At 38.5% G+C, this 20619-nt stretch overlaps 3 protein-coding genes across 4 annotated transcripts; 2 read left to right on the top strand and 1 right to left on the bottom strand.

Moving 5' to 3' along the window:
- Nucleotides 1-472: 472 nt before the first annotated feature.
- LOC122785209 (GTPase IMAP family member 7-like) lies at nt 473-8981 on the bottom strand. 2 transcript variants are annotated; one of them, XM_044050928.1, is made up of 3 exons: nt 8582-8981; nt 6813-7795; nt 473-1417 (listed from the first exon to the last, which is right to left on the bottom strand). In XM_044050928.1, the coding sequence occupies exons 1-3, from the start codon at nt 8613-8615 to the stop codon at nt 1361-1363; spliced, it is 1074 nt and encodes a 357-aa protein (XP_043906863.1). In that variant the 5' UTR covers nt 8616-8981; the 3' UTR covers nt 473-1360. The 2 variants fall into 2 exon arrangements, with proteins under 2 accessions (XP_043906863.1, XP_043906862.1); XM_044050927.1 differs by lacking the exon at nt 473-1417 and having other exon boundaries at nt 5873-7795.
- Nucleotides 2134-6736, top strand: kdelr3 (KDEL endoplasmic reticulum protein retention receptor 3). Its single transcript, XM_044050934.1, has 5 exons — nt 2134-2526; nt 3714-3814; nt 4176-4334; nt 4920-5172; nt 5556-6736. The coding sequence occupies exons 1-5, from the start codon at nt 2436-2438 to the stop codon at nt 5597-5599; spliced, it is 648 nt and encodes a 215-aa protein (XP_043906869.1). The 5' UTR covers nt 2134-2435; the 3' UTR covers nt 5600-6736.
- LOC122785198 (interferon-induced very large GTPase 1-like) lies at nt 7725-20177 on the top strand. The gene is made up of 13 exons (XM_044050908.1): nt 7725-7800; nt 10400-10466; nt 11372-11438; nt 12206-12324; nt 12426-12460; nt 12592-12685; nt 12792-12878; nt 12971-13567; nt 13873-13922; nt 14014-14080; nt 14608-14645; nt 15031-16756; nt 16962-20177. The coding sequence occupies exons 7-13, from the start codon at nt 12815-12817 to the stop codon at nt 19961-19963; spliced, it is 5544 nt and encodes a 1847-aa protein (XP_043906843.1). The 5' UTR covers nt 7725-7800; nt 10400-10466; nt 11372-11438; nt 12206-12324; nt 12426-12460; nt 12592-12685; nt 12792-12814; the 3' UTR covers nt 19964-20177.
- The last annotated feature ends 442 nt before the right edge of the window (nt 20178-20619 follow it).

The raw sequence follows: 20619 nt of genomic DNA, 5'->3' as shown, positions 1-20619 counted from the left end.
TCTTATCTTCGCTCATTACTTACACTAACTTCAGTTTTCTGCTGCATATGACTGGAATCATCCGCAATAGACACTAAAACTCGGTTCATTCATTCACACAGTTACAATTTAACCTTTTTCTCTTCACATGTGTGACTGCTGTGAATGGTTTAATATTGCTTTGTTGGTGGTCATTGTAAATTAGAATTGGTTCTCAATTGACTTGCCTGGTCAATTAAAGGTCACTAAATAACAAATTAAGAATAAACTTTCCTGAACCACACCTGCTCATGCAGATTCGATAAAGTTCTCCATTTATTTGTCAGTGCAGCTGCACTAAGTTTGTAATTGTAACACCTTGTCTTTGAACATAACATTTGTAAATTCCTTATTTTAATGTCATCGCCACAAAGTTGCTATTCAAACCACCCCTGAGTGTTTGTCTTGCGAGTCATTCAAGTGACATGTAATGGTTAATTTCGAAAAAGCTCCATAGATATCGATGTGAATTATGAACTGAGTATAAAACTGTTTCTATGGAAACCACTCTCACCCACATCACCCTTTTTGCCCCCTCATCACTCCTTCTCTTTCTCTCTACCTCTGCCTCCTAAATTACAAAGCAGGACGGTTTCCTTTTTAAAATATCTTGCACCTGAAAAGGGATGTGGGTGTTACATCTGCCCACATGACAATGCCAAAAAGGGGGAACGAGGGGCAGATGAAGAGTATGAAGACTGAGCACAGTCAGATCTCAGCATCTGAGGAGGACATAACCAGGTGCACACCACAGTGTATATGTATGTATTTATACCAACTAATCAGGCCTGGATGTCAGGTTAGTTTCCTGTAACCTTTTACTCAGCACACCGTTATTATAGCATGTATATGGGTCAGCTGTGTCATTCCCTACTTTCTCTTTGCTGATGCAATAGATTATTAATAATAATGCCTTAATACAGTGTGTGGTGTCATTAGGTATCGCTCTTGCTGTCTGATCTCATTGATAAGTAATATGAACGCTTGTTTGATTTATAGTTTACAAATACAGCAGCAGAAGACCACACTGGGTGCCACACCTGACACTTTATTAGGTGTTCTGTGAACCTAATATGGTGAGATTTAACTTCAACAACCCAGTGACTGATAAAGGGACCAGGCTCTGCACTTCACACTTCAAGGGTGTATGAAGAAGCTGGTGCACTCCACTGGTGTGTGGGGCCCCCTCATTTCTCTGCACCACTGCAGATGCTGGGGGTGTAGGATGAAAGCATTTCCTCTGTAATGTCAGGTGTTCCTGGGCTGATTCTATTGCATCGAACATGGGAGAAGGAGGTAGGGAGAGCTGGATGCATGTCAGAATTTGGCTTCAGTTTGTAGGTTATTGTAGGATGGAGGAGGGATGTAGAGGAGGTGACGGCGGGACTTCATGGGACATCTAGGGATGAGAAATGGAAGGTGAGTGTGTGGTTTGAAGTTTTTGATGCTGATTCACAAAGCAATAGGTAGGTGGCGGGGGAATGTTGCTTAGCAGCAAGCACATATAGGACGGAGAGAATTTTAAAACCCCCAAAAAGCATGAATGCAATGATGTTACAGCCCTGAGTGAATAAAAGTCACATTATGTGTTTGCAAAGTGATACACACTAAGATTTATTTCACTGTCATTAATTCAAATATTAGGTTCCCAAAATATTCATTCATAGTAAAGACTAATTTCAGTCTATTTTAGGACAACAAATTGTAAAAAGTCCATCAAGCAGCTTCTTCAGTGTCAACAGTAAAAAGGAAAATTAATGGCCTCATTATATTACACACATTTCCACAAGTGTCAAGCTTTCTACTTCTTCTTCTTCTTCTTGCCCTTTAATATCATCCTTATTCTTATCTCGTTCCTTAAATACATTTGGATCACGTGTTATGTCTGTATTTGTTAAATAATAAGTAAGACAGATAGATAGATAGTCTGCCGTCTATCACCACCTGCTGTGTAATTGGGGTACTGCCCTCTGACTAAAGTAAAAATCAAGTTAGCCATATAAAGGCAGCAACAGCGATGTTGATGTTAGACATCAGGTAAATAAATTCGGCGCAAGGGCGCGTATTGGCTTATTGGGGTTTTCATTTGAAAAACCAGACCGGAAATGCGCGTGTTTGTAGGTTCCGGGTTAGCTTGACGCTGGTTCCTGGTGCGTATGAGCTGTCAGCCACGTCACCGCCACTGACCAACTTTACTCTCAGACCTCTGCTCTCTGTGATACATCACAACTCATCTGCTCGTCGTCTCTGTGGTAGAAGACCGAAGTTGTTGTTTTTGGTTTTTTTGAGCTATTGTGCTCGGAAACAGAGTTTTTGCTTGTGTCTGTGAGTCTCGACAACAGTCTGTTGTGGACGCGTAGAAGGCCTGTAAAGGTGTTGTTCTCCAGTCTTTGGTGTTGAAACACGACATAAACAACATGAACATCTTTCGTCTGGCGGGCGACGTGTCACATCTGGTGGCTATCATCATCCTGTTGGTGAAGATATGGAGGTCCAGGTCGTGTGCAGGTAAGAAGGCTGTCACTCACTCACACACACACACACACACACACACACACACTGCTGCCAGTGTTACTGATGAGACTGCAGGGCCTCTCCAAATCCATACTTGTGCACGAGTAAAGTGCAGATACTGCAGCACCTCAGTGTTCACTCACACATGTTGTCAGTTGGGTTTGCATTATTCTAAGTAGTTCTGCAGGAACATGAGCGACGTGGCAATGTTGTCCAATTTATCTGCTGCCTGCTCCACCTACTCTACACCAAACCACAGCAGCTCACTGCATTCATTAAAATGAATTATTTGTAGTGTTGTAATGTAACACAGTTCAAATACGTTGTTAAAGTATTAAAGTACTCGTCACTATCAGATAAAACCAGAAGAAGAAGAGTTGGTAATGGTCTGTATTTATATAGTTTTTCTAGTCTTGATGAGCTGCTTTACACTACAGTTTACCCCTTCATACGCTTCAACGTGGGGTTAACTGTCTTGCTCAAGGACACATATCGACATCGACATCCGGACAGCTGAAAGCCTCCACATCTTCCGACGCCGACTAAAAACACATTTGTTCCGACTCTACCTCGACTAAGACGACAAAAAAAAAATAAAAAAAAAATATATATATATATTGCACTTATGACTAGCACTTCATAGTTTGTTCTACTTGAAGCTCTTACTTACTTCTAGCTCTTATTCGTACCCAAATGTTTAAATGCACTTTTGTAAGTCGCTTTGGATAAAAGCGTCTGCTAAATGACATGTAATGTAATGTAATGTAATGTAATATAGACTAGATGGGCCGGGAATTAAACTCACAATCTTCCAGTTGAAACTCGCCTTACCACTGAGCTACAATGGCTCAATCCTAACTCCTCACTTTTTAAAAATACATTTACTTTTATTTCTAAAACTTAAGTACATTTTATATCAGGAAATTACTTTTGATACACAAATACAGTCATATCAATGTTGTATACTTTAAGACTTAAGTAATATTATAAAACTACCAGAGTAGAAGTATCTGGTAAGATACTTGTACTTTTACTCAAGTGTCCCTTTTAGGTACATTATACAAGACTGACTATTGTGTGTGTGAGCAGGTAAGTGCGTGCACATGACCATTGATCTGCTGGAGGTCATCTGCCTCAGGCAATGATAAATCTTATTGTACTTATTTATGTTATTTCTTTAGGAATCTCTGGGAAATCTCAGGTGCTGTTTGCACTTGTTTTCACCACCAGGTACCTGGATTTATTTACAGTCTTCATCTCTCCCTACAACACGATCATGAAGGTAAGTGCAGAAGATAACTCTCTTACTACAACACACTCTCTCTCTCTCTTTTTCTCTCTCTCTTTCTTGATCAGCTATCTTAATGAGGACTCTCAGAACTCCAACCCCTTAACCTACCCCCAACATAAACCTAATTTTACCCCAATCCTAAAATCAGGTCTTAACCCTAAAATGTCCTAATGCTTCCTACAGTTTATAGGTTTCTTGGAGGCTAAAGTTAGTTGACACTTCTTAAATTCTGCCTGTTGCACCAGGTCATACAAGTCAGTCCAGATTTACACGCATACACTATATGAAGTAACCATGTTTTCATGGACCTTTGAGGATGATAAAGGAATGGATTTTTTGGCACTGTTTTCAGGTGGTGTTCCTGGCTATGTCTTATGCCACTGTGTACCTGATCTACATGCGCTTCAGGAACACATTCGATTCAGACAATGACACGTTCCGAGTAGAATTCCTGTTGGTGCCGGTTATCGGACTCTCCTTCCTGGAGAACTACGCTTTCACTCCACTGGAGGTATGTGTGTGTGTGTATATATATATATATATATATATATATGTATATATATGGACAGCATTTTCATTGATATACAATGATACTAGAGCTGCAACTAACGATTATTTTCATAATCGATTAATTTCTCGATTCATCGATGAATTGTTTGGTCTATAAAATATCAGCAAACCTTAAAAAATGTTGACCAGTGTTCGTCAAACCTGGAAATGATGATGTTCTCAAATGTCTTGTTTTGTCCACAAACCAAAATGATTAACTTTTAATGATTTCTTTATTATCTAGAGCAAAGAAAATATGCACATTTAAGAAGCTTAAACAATCGGAAATGTTGTTTTATCGTGAAAAAAGCTTTCGATTATCAAAATAGTTGTCGATGAATTTAGTAATCGAGTAATAATCGATGAATTGTTTCAGCTCTAAATGATATGAGAAATGGGTCATGACCCCAACAGTTTTAACAGCTCATTTTTGGTCTCATTAGTTGAAGTTTTATTTATGTTACACGTGTATTAGCCTTTTGTTCGAATTCATCTTAACATCTTTGTTGAAGGATTGTTTTAAGTAAAACTCTTGTGCCTCCTGTAGATCCTCTGGACCTTTTCCATCTTCCTGGAGGCAGTGGCCATAATGCCCCAGCTCTTCATGATCACCAAAACCGGCGAGGCAGAGTCCATCACCACCCACTACCTGTTCTTCCTTGGCCTCTATCGAGCCCTCTACATAGCCAACTGGGTGTGGCGTTACAACACAGAGGGCTTCTTTGACCAAATTGCAGTGGTGTCTGGTGTGGTGCAGACCATTTTCTACTGTGATTTCTTCTACCTTTATGTTACAAGGGGTGAGTAAAGATGTTTGGTACAAAAACAACTTATTGTGGATGTCTGTGGCTGTGGTCACTTTAAATCTAGATGCTTACGCCAGAAGTATAATTGTTATTATGTTTGTATTCCTACTAATCAAAAGATGCCTACTATATTTGACCAAACTAGCCCAAACTTCTTATTAAATTTTCCATTTTCTAATAATGTAATGCAAAGGGTGAAGTAAGGCAAATGTCCCGCAAATGTACTAATCAGACAACTCTCGCACAGCTGTGTGTACATGTGGTTACATGAATAGAGGCCGGAGTAGGAAAAAGTGTAAATGTGGTTTTGGTTTTGGATTCAGAATTCTTCTAATTTTCTCTCACTTGCTTTGTCTTCCCTCTTTGCCTGTTTGTAGTGCTTCAAGGGAGAGGGAAGATGTCCCTGCCAATACCCATTTAAAAGAGAAGTCCTCGTTGTACAGCCATTCAATTGTGCCTGCAACAGCATCTGAACACAGACCTTGCTGTCCAATTGTACATGTGTTTAGCAATGGGATTGAAGGTCTGACTTTGCCCTCCAGACCAAAGAAATGCAAGTCTAAATTGAATTTCTGTTTGACTGGTAGTTTGTGTGTGAATGTTTTTGTAAGTGTATGTATGTGCACTGTATGTGGAGTATCTTTGTTTTTTTATACATATATATATAGGATGCTAATGTGACACTTGATGTGCACATGGATGTAAAATCAGGCACGGGAGTAACACTAAGGAAACTGTGTATTTGTCCGTATTTTCCAAAGCGATGATTTGAATTCATGAAAAAAGTGCCTGACATTTTGTCCTTTGCTCAGTCACGTTGTGTGTAGTTTTAGATTCCATGTAGTGCAGGTACTGAAGTGTGTAGAAGTGCCCAGACACTATAGTCACCACCACATTTGAAAAACTGTATTTTCCTGATGATTTACAATAATAAGAAATACTGTATTTTGTTTGTAAATGTGTTCTCTGTAATCGTCCACAGAGGATCTTCTTTTTATTTGTTTTGCAGTGAGACACTCCCTTGAATACCTTTCTAAATGTGCAATCTTTTCTATATTTACTTTTCCTCATTTCCAAGAAGGTTAACTTCTGGTATTTCCAATATAGGTTTTTGTAGTGAAATGTTTTGTCATGGGAGGGCAAAGAAAGGGGTTGCACTTTTTCTCAAGCAATAGATAGAGCCAAAGCTGCTGAAAGGCTCCTGTAAAATAGCATTACAACATCCTGCATTTCTTTAAAAGCTTTGATTGATGAAAAAGGCTTTCAGAAAATGTTACTGACAGGGAGGTGAGTGGTAAGTCATTTCTATGTCATAACTTTAATTATAACGTGTCTTCACTCAGTTCAAAGGTGTGGTTTTGCTTTTTGTTAGCAGTCCACATGGTGAGACGTATACCAGGATGTTTGCCTTCCTCTCCACTCCCCAAACACATACACAAATGAAAATGCTTATGAACTGATCAGTGTCAGAGAATCATAGCGTTACATACACGGTGTTGAGTGAGTTTTCCTTTCACACACAATTGTCTGTTTGCTTAATAAAGTGCAGTCAAGTTTCCATCAGTTCATCAATGCAGTAATGTTTTTCGGTGCTTGTAAAAGACCTTACTTCCCTCTCTCACAGCCCCACTCACCATTTTTGCAGCGGAACTGATGCAGAGTGGCGATGCTGCCAGAGCGGCTGCTCTCTCCACCACCTTCACTTTCTTCACAACCTTGCCTTTCCCTTTGTCCTTCCCCATGACCCCTGCCCCCTCTGCAGCACCTTTTCCCAGTGCAGTCACCAGCTCACACCAGAAAAGCCTCTCTGCCCTCTTCTTGGCCTCTTCCTCCTCTCTTCTCCTCTCTTCTTCGTCTTCCCTCTGTCTCCTCCTCTCTGGCCCCGGCTCTTCCTTACCTTCAGTCAGCCTCTGAGGGTATTCCACCTTTGGTCCACTTTCTTCCAGAATCATCTCTTGTGCATCCCTGATGGCCCTCTCAGCTTTGTTAAACATCTCAATGCTATAGCAACCACCTCCATTGTCAGCCACTATTTTGTCCACTTTCTTCAGTAGCTCCACAACCTGTTTTGTGCATGCTGTTGTCTTGTCCTGTTCGCTGTTGTCAAAGATATGAAACCCTCCCTGGCAGCTGCTGACAAAGTCCACCAGTTCGTGGTTCTCCTCCAGGAAATCACCAATGTCTTTGCCCAGTAGAAGGTCTCCCCAAGTGAAGAGCACCATGGTAAACCTGACTACTTCGTGTCCAAAGGTAGCCTTCATCCACTCCAGGGTGTCCTTTTCCTCCTGTGTGAACCTGCCTGACTGTAGGGTCACCAAGAAGGCATGGGGTCCCGGAGTGGCCAGAGCAACACAGCGCCCCACCTCTGCTATGACCTCTTGAGGGCGTAGCTGTGTGTGGAAGAATCCTGGCGTGTCAATCACAGAAAGGCTGCGCCCATTCAGTGTCCCCGTTTGTCTCTTGCATTGTGTGGTCACAGAAGAGGGGGAGACGTCCACCCAGAAAGCGGACCTGCCCAGGATGGTGTTGCCTGAGGAGCTTCTGCCGGTTCCTGTTCTCCCCAGCAGAACAATCCTCAGGGGTTCAGGCTCTGAAGTTGAAGGTGACGCTTCACAGACTAAGGTAGAAAGACAGTTTCACATTCTATTACCAGAATTATTTAAAGCGGATACCAGAACATAATATGGCAACATTTTAAATCTACATCTGACTTATATTTTGTGAAGTGCTTCTGGTCCCTCCAGGGCGACAAAAAAAGAATCCCTTTCTTTTGTGTGGCCACTTCATTAGTGGTCCAAAAAATGAAAAGTGCAGTGTGTAGAATTTGTGTAAATGTGTGTAAATTCATCTATAGGTGAATTTGTATGTTACAGCTGAATATTTCTCACTTCATCCTTCCTCTCCAAGCATGTAGGAGAGTCTAGGAAGATTAGATATATTATATATTATGTTAAATGCCTGCCAAATGTAAATAATTCCAACGAAATCTTAAACAAATGACCTCTAAATAGTTTTTGGCCAGGATTTACTTTGAGCCCAAGGAACTGGTTTAGAGAGAGATGCTGAATCTCCTTCAGCTAAATTAACTTTTGAGACAATAATCTCATAGACTCATTGAATTAATAGTTGCAGCTGCTCACATGCAGACAAAAATAACAACAGTTACCAAATGCGTGCTGAAAAGGAATCTTTAAAATATGACGTGTGTTGTAGTAACATTTTTGCTTCCTGTAATATTATTCCCTTTTCCCCTCATATAAAGGTAAATAAATGAACTGGATTGTTTATTTAAAACATCTGTTTTCAACGTTGGGTGTAAACCATGTATGTCATTTTAAATAGCAGTTCATTATAAACAGTGCAGCGCAGAAATCACCTAAATGTGATGATGAAATCCACATACCTTCACATGACGCAGCATTTTCAGAGGATGACATCCTGAACCGAGAAACTGGGATAAAAGCCTCAGGTCTGGATGTTGTATGCTTTAGCTGCGAGGCAGTGCACAGTGGAATATCCCTTTCCTTTGCTTAGTGTTTCTCTGTCCGGTTTATTTCCACCAAACTGCAGGAGGTTTTGGCGCAGTTGTCGCAGAGAGATGCTGCACGTTCCCCGCACTCTCCCCTGAAATGACCTTCTCCTCAGAAAACTGGTCTCCACAGCACAGAATACACTCACCTCCAGTGCAGATGTCGCCCCTTGTAATCATGATTTTCATATGAATACAACCAATGACTTCATGTTGCTGTTTGTTTCCTTGAGCACTAGAGAGCAGTATAATATCACAGAACAATTAAAGTGTACTCGACTCGAGACAATCTCATTTCACTAACTGTTCAAATATTTTACAGCATATATTAAGATTTAAAGCTACGGAAGCGCTTTGCATTCATTTGAAGAAAAAAACCATGTTTTTTTTCATTTTTTTCTGAGTATTTTTTTTTCTGTTTTTCTGAATTAATTAATTTTCCTGAATTATCGAGAACTCTCGCGAGAACCTCCACGTTTCAAATGCATCATCTTGTATCCGTGGAGCATGCCATATCTGTCCAACTGATCATGGAGAAACATTGCTATGTCTAACAGTGGAGTGTTTAAGCAAAGTCATCAGCACGACATGAGTTGCATGAGTTGCATCAGAATAACAATGTCTCTAGAAACATTGACAGACATGACAGACTTTTCTCATGGACCGTGAAGCAAAAATAGTGAAATTCAGCCACACTTTTAGCTTAAATCCTCGCTTTCACTTTGTTGATAGACATTTAAAATATATAATGTTTTAACAGCCCATTAGTGTTGCTTTATTGTCTCATCTGATGCTACAGCAGAAATACTTTCACTTTCTATATATATATATTTTCACATACTATATATGTTCAGTGTTGGCAAAACTTAAACAGACAGTGGGACAGTTATGTATGTGCATGTGTGTATAAACACAGTGTAATGATGAGTATAATTTTCATTTCAGTTTTTCAGAAAATTCTAATTTAAATGCCCATGAGAACTACTAGCGCCCACACCCACACACACACACACACACACACACACACAGTTAACAGTTTGCACATTAACCTTTATAACACTGAGCATTTTGGCTGCTTTTTACCAGTACTATGTTAAAACATACAGTATATACAGAGTTAGGAGTGTCTTATATCCTTTTTACCCCAACACAACCCTATAGATAATCTGATATTATATAGTTGGTTATTTTCACCAACTATATAAACACACCTCAGCAAAAAGAAACATCACAAGGCCGCATGCAGCTACATGTTTATGTTGTTTATTGTAAAGCTACATGAAGCAATATATGATGTTTGTATTCAGTTTATGATGTTAGGCCTAATATGCTCAGATGTTTACACAATAAACAGACAATGGGCATTGTGCTTTGATTGCTGAACACATGCATTTCTCAGTTACATTTTCATCTGCTTTTACTCAAGGACTTTATATAGGCATACAATGAACACTGCAGCATATACAGGCTTTAAGTGAAAGCATTTGTAAAAATCATTTCCATATTTTATAATTAGTTATGAAATTAGTTGACTTGAACATGTAGGGCAGTTCTGGTTCACTGTCAACTTTTGCTTTCTCTTTCTCTCTCCCTCTCTCTCTCTCTGCTATAAGTGAAAGCATTTGTAAAAATCCTTTCCCTACACGTGTAGGGCAGTCAACTTTTGCTTTCTCTCTCTCTCTCTCTAAAAAGAATTGTACCAGGAAGGGTTTGTGATAAATCAGCCAGACCTGTGAGAGTGAAGGAACAACAAACAAAGGTGAGTTTGTACAACTATTCTATAGTTTTTGTGCAAATATCTTTTTAAACATTACATATTGAGGTCTTGTCTGATTTCTAGCTGAGCCTGCCTCTTTCCTGACTCATGATTGTAATTTGAAATATGTTATATGCCTACCAGCCACAATAGTAAAAGTGGAAACTGGTTTTAAGGCTGTGGCTGTGATCTGTGAATATCTGTGTCCTGCTTAAAAAGAGTCCCTTCTGAACTGTCAATGATGTGAAACTGTGTAGGTTTGGTTATTCTCTGTGGTTTTAAGGTTTGAAAAACTCAAACAAAGTTGGACTGACAACCGAGATAATCGATACAAATCATAGAAGAACCTGTTACAGAGAAGAATAAGACAAGACCAACAAAAGAATGGGGAAATCTATTTTCACCAACTATATAAACACACCTCAGCAAAAAAAAACATCACAAGGCTGCATGCAGCTACATTTTTATGTTGTTTATTGTAAAGCTACATGAAGCAATATATGATGTTTGTATTCAGTTTATGATGTTAGGCCTAATATGCTCAGATGTTTACACAATAAACAGACAATGGGCATTGTGCTTTGATTGCTGTCCACATGCATTTCTCAGTTACATTTTCATCTGCTTTTACTCAAGGACTTTATATAGGCATACAATGAACACTGCAGCATATACAGGGAAGTGCTTTAAGTGAAAGCATTTGTAAAAATCATTTCCATATTTTATAATTAGTTATGAAATTAGTTGACTTGAACATGTAGGGCAGTTCTGGTTCACTGTCAACTTTTGCTTTCTCTTTCTCTCTCCCTCTCTCTCTCTCTGCTATAAGTGAAAGCATTTGTAAAAATCCTTTCCCTACACGTGTAGGGCAGTCAACTTTTGCTTTCTCTCTCTCTCTCTCTAAAAAGAATTGTACCAGGAAGGGTTTGTGATAAATCAGCCAGACCTGTGAGAGTGAAGGAACAACAAACAAAGGTGAGTTTGTACAACTATTCTATAGTTTTTGTGCAAATATCTTTTTAAACATTACATATTGAGGTCTTGTCTGATTTCTAGCTGAGCCTGCCTCTTTCCTGACTCATGATTGTAATTTGAAATATGTTATATGCCTACCAGCCACAATAGTAAAAGTGGAAACTGGTTTTAAGGCTGTGGCTGTGATCTGTGAATATCTGTGTCCTGCTTAAAAAGAGTCCCTTCTGAACTGTCAATGATGTGAAACTGTGTAGGTTTGGTTATTCTCTGTGGTTTTAAGGTTTGAAAAACTCAAACAAAGTTGGACTGACAACCGAGATAATCGATACAAATCATAGAAGAACCTGTTACAGAGAAGAATAAGACAAGACCAACAAAAGAATGGGGAAATCTATTTTCACCAACTATATAAACACACCTCAGCAAAAAAAAACATCACAAGGCTGCATGCAGCTACATTTTTATGTTGTTTATTGTAAAGCTACATGAAGCAATATATGATGTTTGTATTCAGTTTATGATGTTAGGCCTAATATGCTAAGATGTTTACACAGTAAACAGACAATGGGCATTGTGCTATGATTGCTGAACACATGCATTTCTCAGTTACATTTTCATCTGCTTTGACACAAGGACTTTATATAGGCATACACTAAACACTGCAGCATATACAGGGAAGTGAATCCTTCACATGAAGGGCAGGTCTGTGTTTCACTGTCAACGTTTGCTTTCTCTTTCTCTCTCTCTCTCTCTCTCTCTCTAAAAAGAATTGTACCAGGAAGGGTTTGTGAGGTGGAGACTCACGACATCACAGCACGAGGAGTTGGAGGAGGAAGAGGAAAGACTGAAATCAAAACTGAAACTTCATCTTTGACAGATGACGAAGGTAATTCTTACAACTGCAATTCAAACATTCATAAACTGATATGGTTTGGAAATATTTTTAATGCTAACCCTGTGCAATTTATTTTTTACATGATATGTCAGAAGATGAGTTGGAGGAAACTGCAGCTACAGTGAAGGTAAAATATTTTCACTGTAGTCAGTTTCCAGCATTCAGTTCATTTAACTTTTGCATTTATTGACAGTATTTATATCACACAACTATATTCAATTTTTCAGTATTTCTCAAACAATTTATTCTTGTTCGTAGATTGATCCAGTGAATAAACCTGGTGAAAGTGAACAACATGGAGACATGACAGACAGAGAGTCTGAAATCAAGTCTTGATCATCCAATGGGAAAGGTCATATTTTTGCATTATAATCAATGTTATAAATGACATTTCTGCAATATGTCAAATTCTTTGAAAAAATAAAAAAACTAATCAAATTAATCTCTGATATTTGCAGACTGTTCGCTTTTAACTGCCAATATGAGCTCCACAGAGGACAATAAAACACTGATGGACACAAGTCCACCATCGCAACCTAATGAATGTGAGAATTTGTTCTTTTAGTTCTTTTCCATTATTAAACTCTTAGAATGTTGTTTAAACTATTTCTAAAATGGTACCATTATTTTTCCCCAGTGAATCCAGAGTTTACTCTTGTGTTAATTGGTGACACAAATTCTATTGAGATTGGACCGAAAAATATCTTGCTTGCCAACGATGAGCAGACACATATGCAGCATCTGTCACCCAAACTGTATGATCTGTGTGGTCGACACATCTCTGTGATCAACATGCTTGGTCAGCAAAACACTGAGAACCTCCTGCTAAATCAGGGAGCTCATATTTTTCTCCTGATATTACCAAACAGTCTGGATAGCAGCCAACATAGTGCAGGAGTGCAGTGGTTGGAAAAGGCTTTTGGGAAAGAGTCACTTTCTTATTTAATAACAGTTGTGACTCATGATGCAGATGCAGAGTGTGAAAGTGCACTGAGAGATTTGAAAGCCAACACAGGTTTTGATGAAAAAAGGTACCACACATGCACAAAAAGTATGACAGATGTTTATGAAATGACAGCACTGCTGGAAAAAATAGATGTCATGGTCTCTGAAATGAAGCCATACTGCGGCAGCAGAGGGACGCTGAATAAGAATGATGAGCAAAAACATGTGGACTTCAAATCAAACACAGAAGAAGGGACGGATTCCTCAGAGTTTCAGCAAAATCAGACAGGTGAGATTTTCATGTTTAAATTGTGAGATCCACACATCAGCAACAATATAGCTGACAGTCCAACAAGAACGTGGTGCTCATACAGGGATACCTAAACATATTTATTGGATTGGTCCAAAAGGTCATAAATCATTATTATTATTATTGTTATATAATGATTGTCCTGCATAATTATAATGGTAAAACTGTATATACTTATTTGATACCCAATATACACTAATGACTTTTCCAGTATGTGTATGTGTGTATAAAACATCTTTGACAGAGAGGAGTTTTTTGTTATTTATTTATTTATTTATTTCCAGGTTGTCCTGCAGAAGATGAGGGGAAGAGTTCATCTAACGTCAAAGTGAAGGTCATTAGTCTACATTTGATTTAATATTCTCCAGTTATATGTCTCTGTTTTAATAAATAACCAATAAAGCTAAAATCATCTGATTTCTCAGAGTGACCTGCTGAATGAACCCGGTGATGTTGAGCACTCAAAGAATGATGACAGCCCAGTGGCAAAAGGTCAGTCTGAATTTATATCTGAAATACCATCTGCAACAAATAAGAAAAGCAAAACTTTGATTCGATTTTATTTTCACGTTACTTCAGATACATATTTAGATTGTATTGTCACTAACTTGGTTGTTACAAGACTCAGAGAAAACAAAAAGCTGAAGCAGTGGCAGAGCAGCCTGGAAAAACCAAAGAGGCAAAAATGACGAACAGAAAGCTTGAGTATACTGGCAAACACTTGATCTAGAAAACAGAATAATCTGGAAGAGTATTGGAGTGATGACCCAACTTTTATGTTGAAGTTGATGAGTAATGGGAACAACAACAAAAAGAAAAAGCACACAAAAATAGAATCCTGACACAACTTTTATAATGCTGCCCAGAAAAGACATGTTCTTCAAACTTAAATCTTTGAATTCAACTTAAAAACACCTGAATAAAATATTTTTAACTGTAATATTGTTTACACTTATAATATAATATTTCTGCTTCTGTGTGCTCCAGATCCTCTAATGAAAATTATAATTTCACTGTAGGTGCTGCAGATGAGGTTACACATGAAAACAAGGACAAGGTAAGAAACTAAAGAAGAGCTTATGAGTTTTCATTTCATATGTCATTTTAATGTTTTTCATGCTTTTGGATGCAGTTTACAAATGATCAGAATGAGAACAACAGATTGAGATACCATTGATGAATCATGAGCTGATGCAGATTATTGTGTAAGAATGTGTGAATAGTAAAAACAATTACTGTCTTTGTTCATGCTTTACTTTAGTTGTAGAGTAGTAAAACATAAAATGTTAGATTCTGGTGCAAACACACACTAATTACTTATCATTATCTCCTCTAACTAAAGCTGAGTTATTCAGTCACAGTTAATTAGCAAGTAATTAATCAACAAGTAATTATAAACTTACATATAATTGTAAAGTTTGACCACAATATTGAATTTTTAGGTCAGAAAAATGCCAAATTCTGTGAAGATTTCTGAAGAGATCGACAAGGAAAATCCACACCAAAGAGTAACTGAAACACTGCTCAGACTTGATCTTCAAGACAAACATCAACAGAAGTTGACTTCAGAAGATTTTCTCAAAATTGGTCCAGCTATGAAAAAGTACCATGTGACTTCAGAGAAAGAATTAACAAATACATTTCTTCACAAGCTTCTCATGTTAGACTACAGAGCCAGATATATTCCTGTTAAACAAGAGATTCTCGGGGTGAGTGATTCAAAACCTATTCAAGTGTGTGATAGTGCTGAAGTAGAGGACATAGATGATATGGATGATTTTTTTAGCACAGGTGAAGACACTAAACAAACAAAAGAGACTCATTTGCATCAAATGGACATTCAAATGGCAGTATTTCACTGTTCAGACAGCTTCCTCAAGCAGAACATTGTATCAAAGCTCTCACAATGTCAGTATGCTTTACCTTTGCTTGTTCCTGACCCAGTCACGATGGATATTGAGTGTCCTCTTTGGACATTCAGAAAAATAACAAAAAGCTGGAAGACAACTGATATCCAAACTGACAGCAAAATAATGAAGAGCATGCCCATCTGCAAAGCCAAGACACCCATGGTGTCATTTTTGCGACTGGATTCACCATCAGTGTCAAAATCTCAGCTGATAAACATGTTGATCAACGACCGTCACAACACTTTCTTCCACAGACACCTTCAAGGAAGCAACAAAACTCGCCACTTGGTGGATGGCATGGCAGAGATTGCCTGGTACTGTCCAGCTGGAAAATGTAATGATGCCTTCAATGACTGTGTTGCCTTCTGTAATCTCCATGGTGATGCTCTGTTGTTTGAGAAACAGCGTGACATACTTATTGAAAAATCTTCAGTTAATGTTGTGCTTGTACCAACTCTGGAAAAGGGTCACAAAAGTCGTCGAGTAATCGAGGCTCTCTGGAAATGTCAAAAGCCTCTCATTATTCTCATTACTGATACTGACGGTGGTAAAGATCAGAAGAAACAGGGCAGATACAAAATAAGTCTAAAAGACAGAAGTCATTCAGATATTACTGAAGAACTGAAAACAATCATTGGACACATTTTGTATGAGTCACATACATCCTTCCACCTTGAAAGTATGGCAGAGGTCCCTGGAATCAGAGTGGATGAAGATGACCCAGTCTGCCAAAAAGGGAAAACTGCTGCATTGGAAATGATGAATTTGCTTAAGAAGATACAGGATGTCACAGAAATCAAAAGCAAATTTCTCCCTTGTCAAGGCCAATTGTGGCATGAGTGGAGCAGAATAAAAAAAGAGCTGTACCACCTGACAGGACAGATTGAGATTGAGAAATCTAAAAAGGAAAATGAACTGATGAAAATACGACAAGATCAGTGCAAACATTCCTGTAGTGAGCTGATAAAGCTGTTTACTGATAATCTTTTGTCTCTGTCATCAACTGAGAGACAGTATTTCCTGAAATGGACTCAGATCTTCCTTGATGACCATGTTACTGATGATCTGTCTGTAATTCTGCAAAACTATGATAAAAAATGGTCTGAGGTCTTGGCTCTGAAAAAGAAACACAACAAATCTGACCTTTTCAAAAGCAAACAAACTGAGCTTGAACAAATATCAACAAAACTCCAGTCAGCATCTTTTGGTTTGGAGCACATCTTTAGAGAAATGGGGCAGATCTATGAAGCCCATAAATCTCAGAAGAAACAAGAACGCAGAGATGTCGATGAAGCCCATCAATCTCAGAAGAAACAAGAATGCAGAGAGATGCGATGAAGCCATCAACTGTCAAGAATGCAGAGCAGCCATCAATCTCAGAAGAACAAGAATGCAGAGATGTCATGAAGCCCATCAATCTCAGAAGAAACAAGAATGCAGAGATGTCGATGAAGCCCATCAATCTCAGAAGAAACAAGAATGCAGAGATGCAGACTGGTTTAAATACCCCGAGCTTGCTGCAGAGCTGATGATATCAGGACACCCAATGGAGCTTATAGATGGTGATGCAGGTAATGTCCCGCTGACATGGATCTCTAGTCTTTTAGATGAGGTCATCAAAAAACTAGGTGATAAGAGAGTTTTTGTTCTTTCAGTTTTAGGAATACAAAGCAGTGGAAAATCAACAATGCTGAATGCCATGTTTGGGTTAGAGTTTGCAGTGAGTGCTGGCAGGTGCACCAAGGGAGCCTTCATGCAGCTGGTTAAAGTGTCTGAGGAGGTCAAGGAGAAATTCACGTTTGACTACATTCTTGTGGTAGACACGGAAGGACTACGTGCTCTTGAGTTAGGCCATGCCACTCTTCACCATGACAATGAACTGGCAACATTTGTTGTTGGTCTGGGAAACATTACATTGATCAACATCTTTGGCGAGAATCCAGCTGAGATGCAAGATATTCTGCAGATTGTTGTACAGGCCTTCATGAGGATGAAGAAAGTTAATCTTTCTCCAAGTTGCATGTTTGTTCACCAGAATGTTACAGATATTACAGCTGTAGAGAAAACCATGGATGGAAAGAGACGTCTGCAAGACAAACTGGACCAGATGGCTCAACTTGCTGCCAAAGAGGAGGTGTTTGATGTGGACTGTTTCAGTGATGTCATTGCATTTGATGTTGAAAAGGATGTGAAATACCTTGCCCAACTATGGGAGGGAAGTCCACCGATGGCTCCTCCAAATCCAGATTATTGTGAGAGTGTCCAGGAGCTAAGGAACATGATCCTCTCTAAAGCTTCAGATTCTGCTGGGATTACTCTGTCACAGTTTAAAACCAAAATCCAGGATCTTTGGAATGCCCTTGTGAAAGAAAACTTTGTTTTCAATTTCAAAAACACATTTGAAATTGCAGTGTACAGAAACCTTGAGGTCCAGTTTGGGAAATGGACCTGGAACCTGAGGAGCAACATGTTGACCATTGAAAACCAGCAGTATAACTGCATTGAAAATGGAAATACTGACAAAGTTGAGCTCAAGCATCTTTATGAAGAAATGAGCAAAACCTATGAAAAAACCAAAGAAGAAATTCAAAAGTATTTTGATCATGACAAAGACAAAGAAATATTGGTTCAGTGGCGAGGACGATTTGAAAGCAAAATCAATGATTTTCATGAGGAACTGGTAAAGGAAACAAAAAGAAAATTGGATGAAATTATCCAACAGAAGAATGCATGTAAAAAGCTAAATGATGAGAAGACAGTGTTTGAGAACAAGCTTCTGCAGAAGAGCAAAGAGCTCGCTCATCAGTTAAAAGACAAGGGACAAGAAGAAAAGGAATTAAAAATGCAGTTTGACCATGTTTGGGAAGGCTGGGTGGACGAACTAACTTCAGATACAAAACCTATTGAAGACATCGACTTTGAAAAAGAACAGAACAAGGTCTTGACTGACCTTGGTATTGAATGGTATCTCATGTATGACTCCAAACGCTATGGCAGGCATAAAGAATTACCAGTGTGTGGGACTTATTCTGATTACATCACTCCAAAGACGTTGGTTGGAAAGATAAAGAAGCTAATCTACTATGACCACGAACACATCAGATCCTTCATTGCCAGAGTTGAACAACAGTCCATTGATAATATTAAGACTAAACCTGTAATCACAAGAGGTTTCCAATCAACTTACTTGCAAGAAGTGGCCAACAATGTTATAAAAGAAGTAACAGAACTTGAAGCAGAGCTGAAATGCAAAGCAAGGAAGGAGTTTAAAGTTGATCTCATACTGTATGTGTTTGACAGAGCAACAATTTGGCTTTCAGAGTCTCACAAGAAATTCAAGATGAACAATGATGCCATTGCTTACCTTGAGGGCAAGAAAACACAGTATTATGATATTTTTAAAAGCTTCTGCAAAGGACACTCCTCTGCTGTTGTGTTTGGAAAAGTGATCTGTGAAAAACTCCGGTCTGCTACTGCTCAGGCAGTCTTTACTAAGACTGCCATTGATCTTGCTGGAGAGATGAAATGTAATTTCCCAGCATTCAATGGGAACCGGTTGGTCTTGGAGAAACATGTGTTAAAGTCACTGGCAGAGAAAGGCTCATTTAAAGACTATATTAATTACATTCAGCAGCCAAGAAAACATGTAGAGTCTTATATTGAAGAGCAAGTGAAGGAATATATCTTCACAGATCATGAAGACAGAACAATGGATATACGGGGAAAAAATGCTGAAGACATCAAAAGAGTGGTAAATCAAGCTTTATTTACTGCATCGAAAAATGTCAAAACCCAGAGAGGAAGCACAGACCTGTGGCTGAAGGAATTTTCCAGTTTGCTAAAAGATGAACTGACCATTGGTGATATTTCTTCTGAAAATTTCAGTGACATTACCAACTTCGACTTTCTAAAGGACGAAATAAAGACAGGATTTGAATCCATCATTGAAGAAACAAACAAACGCCCACTGAATGAAATGAAGGAATCCAGACTGAAGCCTGAGAAAATCCTCATTGATCAGTTGTGCAATTGTTGCTGGGTAACGTGTCCTTTCTGTGCAGCTGTTTGCACCAACACCCTGAAATATCACAGCCAGAACGATCACAGTGCACCTTTTCATCGATCCACTGCAGTAAATGGTTGGCATTACAGATACACAGTGAAAATGTCAGTTGATTTCTGCACAACAAAAGTTGCCAGCAATGGAAGCTTTTACCCTGATTCTTCAGAAAGGGTAATTCCCTATAAATGGTACCGAACTGGTGGCCCAAAGTATGCTAGTTGGAACATTACCCCTGATGACTCTGAACTGCCATACTGGAAATGGTTTATATGTCAATATCAAAATCAACTAGAAGAACACTACAAATTAAAATTTGAGGGCTTGGGAAAAATTCCTGAAAACTGGAAAAAAATCTCAAAAGAAGAAGCTATTAAAAGTCTGGATGAACTGTTCAATTTGTGAGAGGCCACAAACAAATGCAGCTCTGCTCATCATACTGGTTTGTTTTTGAATCATTTTCATGACGCAAACTTAAAAAAAAATGGCCTCAATGAATAAACGCAAATTAAATGAGTCATGGGTGACTATGGGGAGTTTCATGCTAATGTAAAGATCTTCTTAACTCAAAACTTAAAGGGAAAAAAAGACCAGAAGAGCAATGTGACCATGTATTGCATGAAAAAAAGATATGGTATATGCATTAACGTTCAAAGTAACTTTTTTTTTGGTTATTGCTATATAAAGATACATTAATTGATTTATGCCATGGACAGAAAAAACTTTCATTTTTATATTTCAGCTTTTTTCTTGTATAATTTTACCTTTTGTGTGGTTGTAAGGTTGCTATTTTTTAATTTTTGTTATACAGATATATGTACCTTGACACGATAAATCATTTTTGAAGTGAGAAAATAGATGTTAATTAACATTTCAATTCAAATGAAAGAATGAGTTATTTTTCTTTTATTGTTACCTTTATGACTTTGTTTCAATTTTATTTTATTAGGTGCCTGCAGCCGCAAGGCATTCTAGTCAGAACTCCCTAGAGTTCTCACTAGATTGCATTGCGTTGCAAGCATCTATTGATATTCCACTGGCGTTTATTCTGCTGGATATTC

This window comes from Solea senegalensis, linkage group LG19, assembly GCF_019176455.1.
Source record: "Solea senegalensis isolate Sse05_10M linkage group LG19, IFAPA_SoseM_1, whole genome shotgun sequence".
In the NCBI taxonomy this organism is placed as follows: Eukaryota; Metazoa; Chordata; class Actinopteri; order Pleuronectiformes; family Soleidae; genus Solea; species Solea senegalensis.
This window is presented reverse-complemented; position numbering and strand designations above follow the sequence as displayed.

Coding starts and splice junctions, on each gene's coding strand:
- kdelr3 (XM_044050934.1), top strand. CDS start 2,436: ATGAACATCTTTCGTCTGGCGGGCGACGTGTCACATCTGGTGGCTATC. Junction 2,527..3,713: donor GAGGTCCAGGTCGTGTGCAG/GTAAGAAGGCTG, acceptor TTATTTCTTTAG/GAATCTCTGGGAAATCTCAG. Junction 5,173..5,555: donor CTACCTTTATGTTACAAGGG/GTGAGTAAAGAT, acceptor GCCTGTTTGTAG/TGCTTCAAGGGAGAGGGAAG.
- LOC122785209 (XM_044050927.1), bottom strand. CDS start 8,615: ATGTCATCCTCTGAAAATGCTGCGTCATGTGAAG. Junction 7,796..8,581: donor AAATGCTGCGTCATGTGAAG/GTATGTGGATTT, acceptor TTTCTACCTTAG/TCTGTGAAGCGTCACCTTCA.
- LOC122785198 (XM_044050908.1), top strand. CDS start 12,815: ATGAGCTCCACAGAGGACAATAAAACACTGATGGACACAAGTCCACCA. Junction 13,923..14,013: donor CATCTAACGTCAAAGTGAAG/GTCATTAGTCTA, acceptor CTGATTTCTCAG/AGTGACCTGCTGAATGAACC. Junction 14,081..14,607: donor TGACAGCCCAGTGGCAAAAG/GTCAGTCTGAAT, acceptor ATTTCACTGTAG/GTGCTGCAGATGAGGTTACA.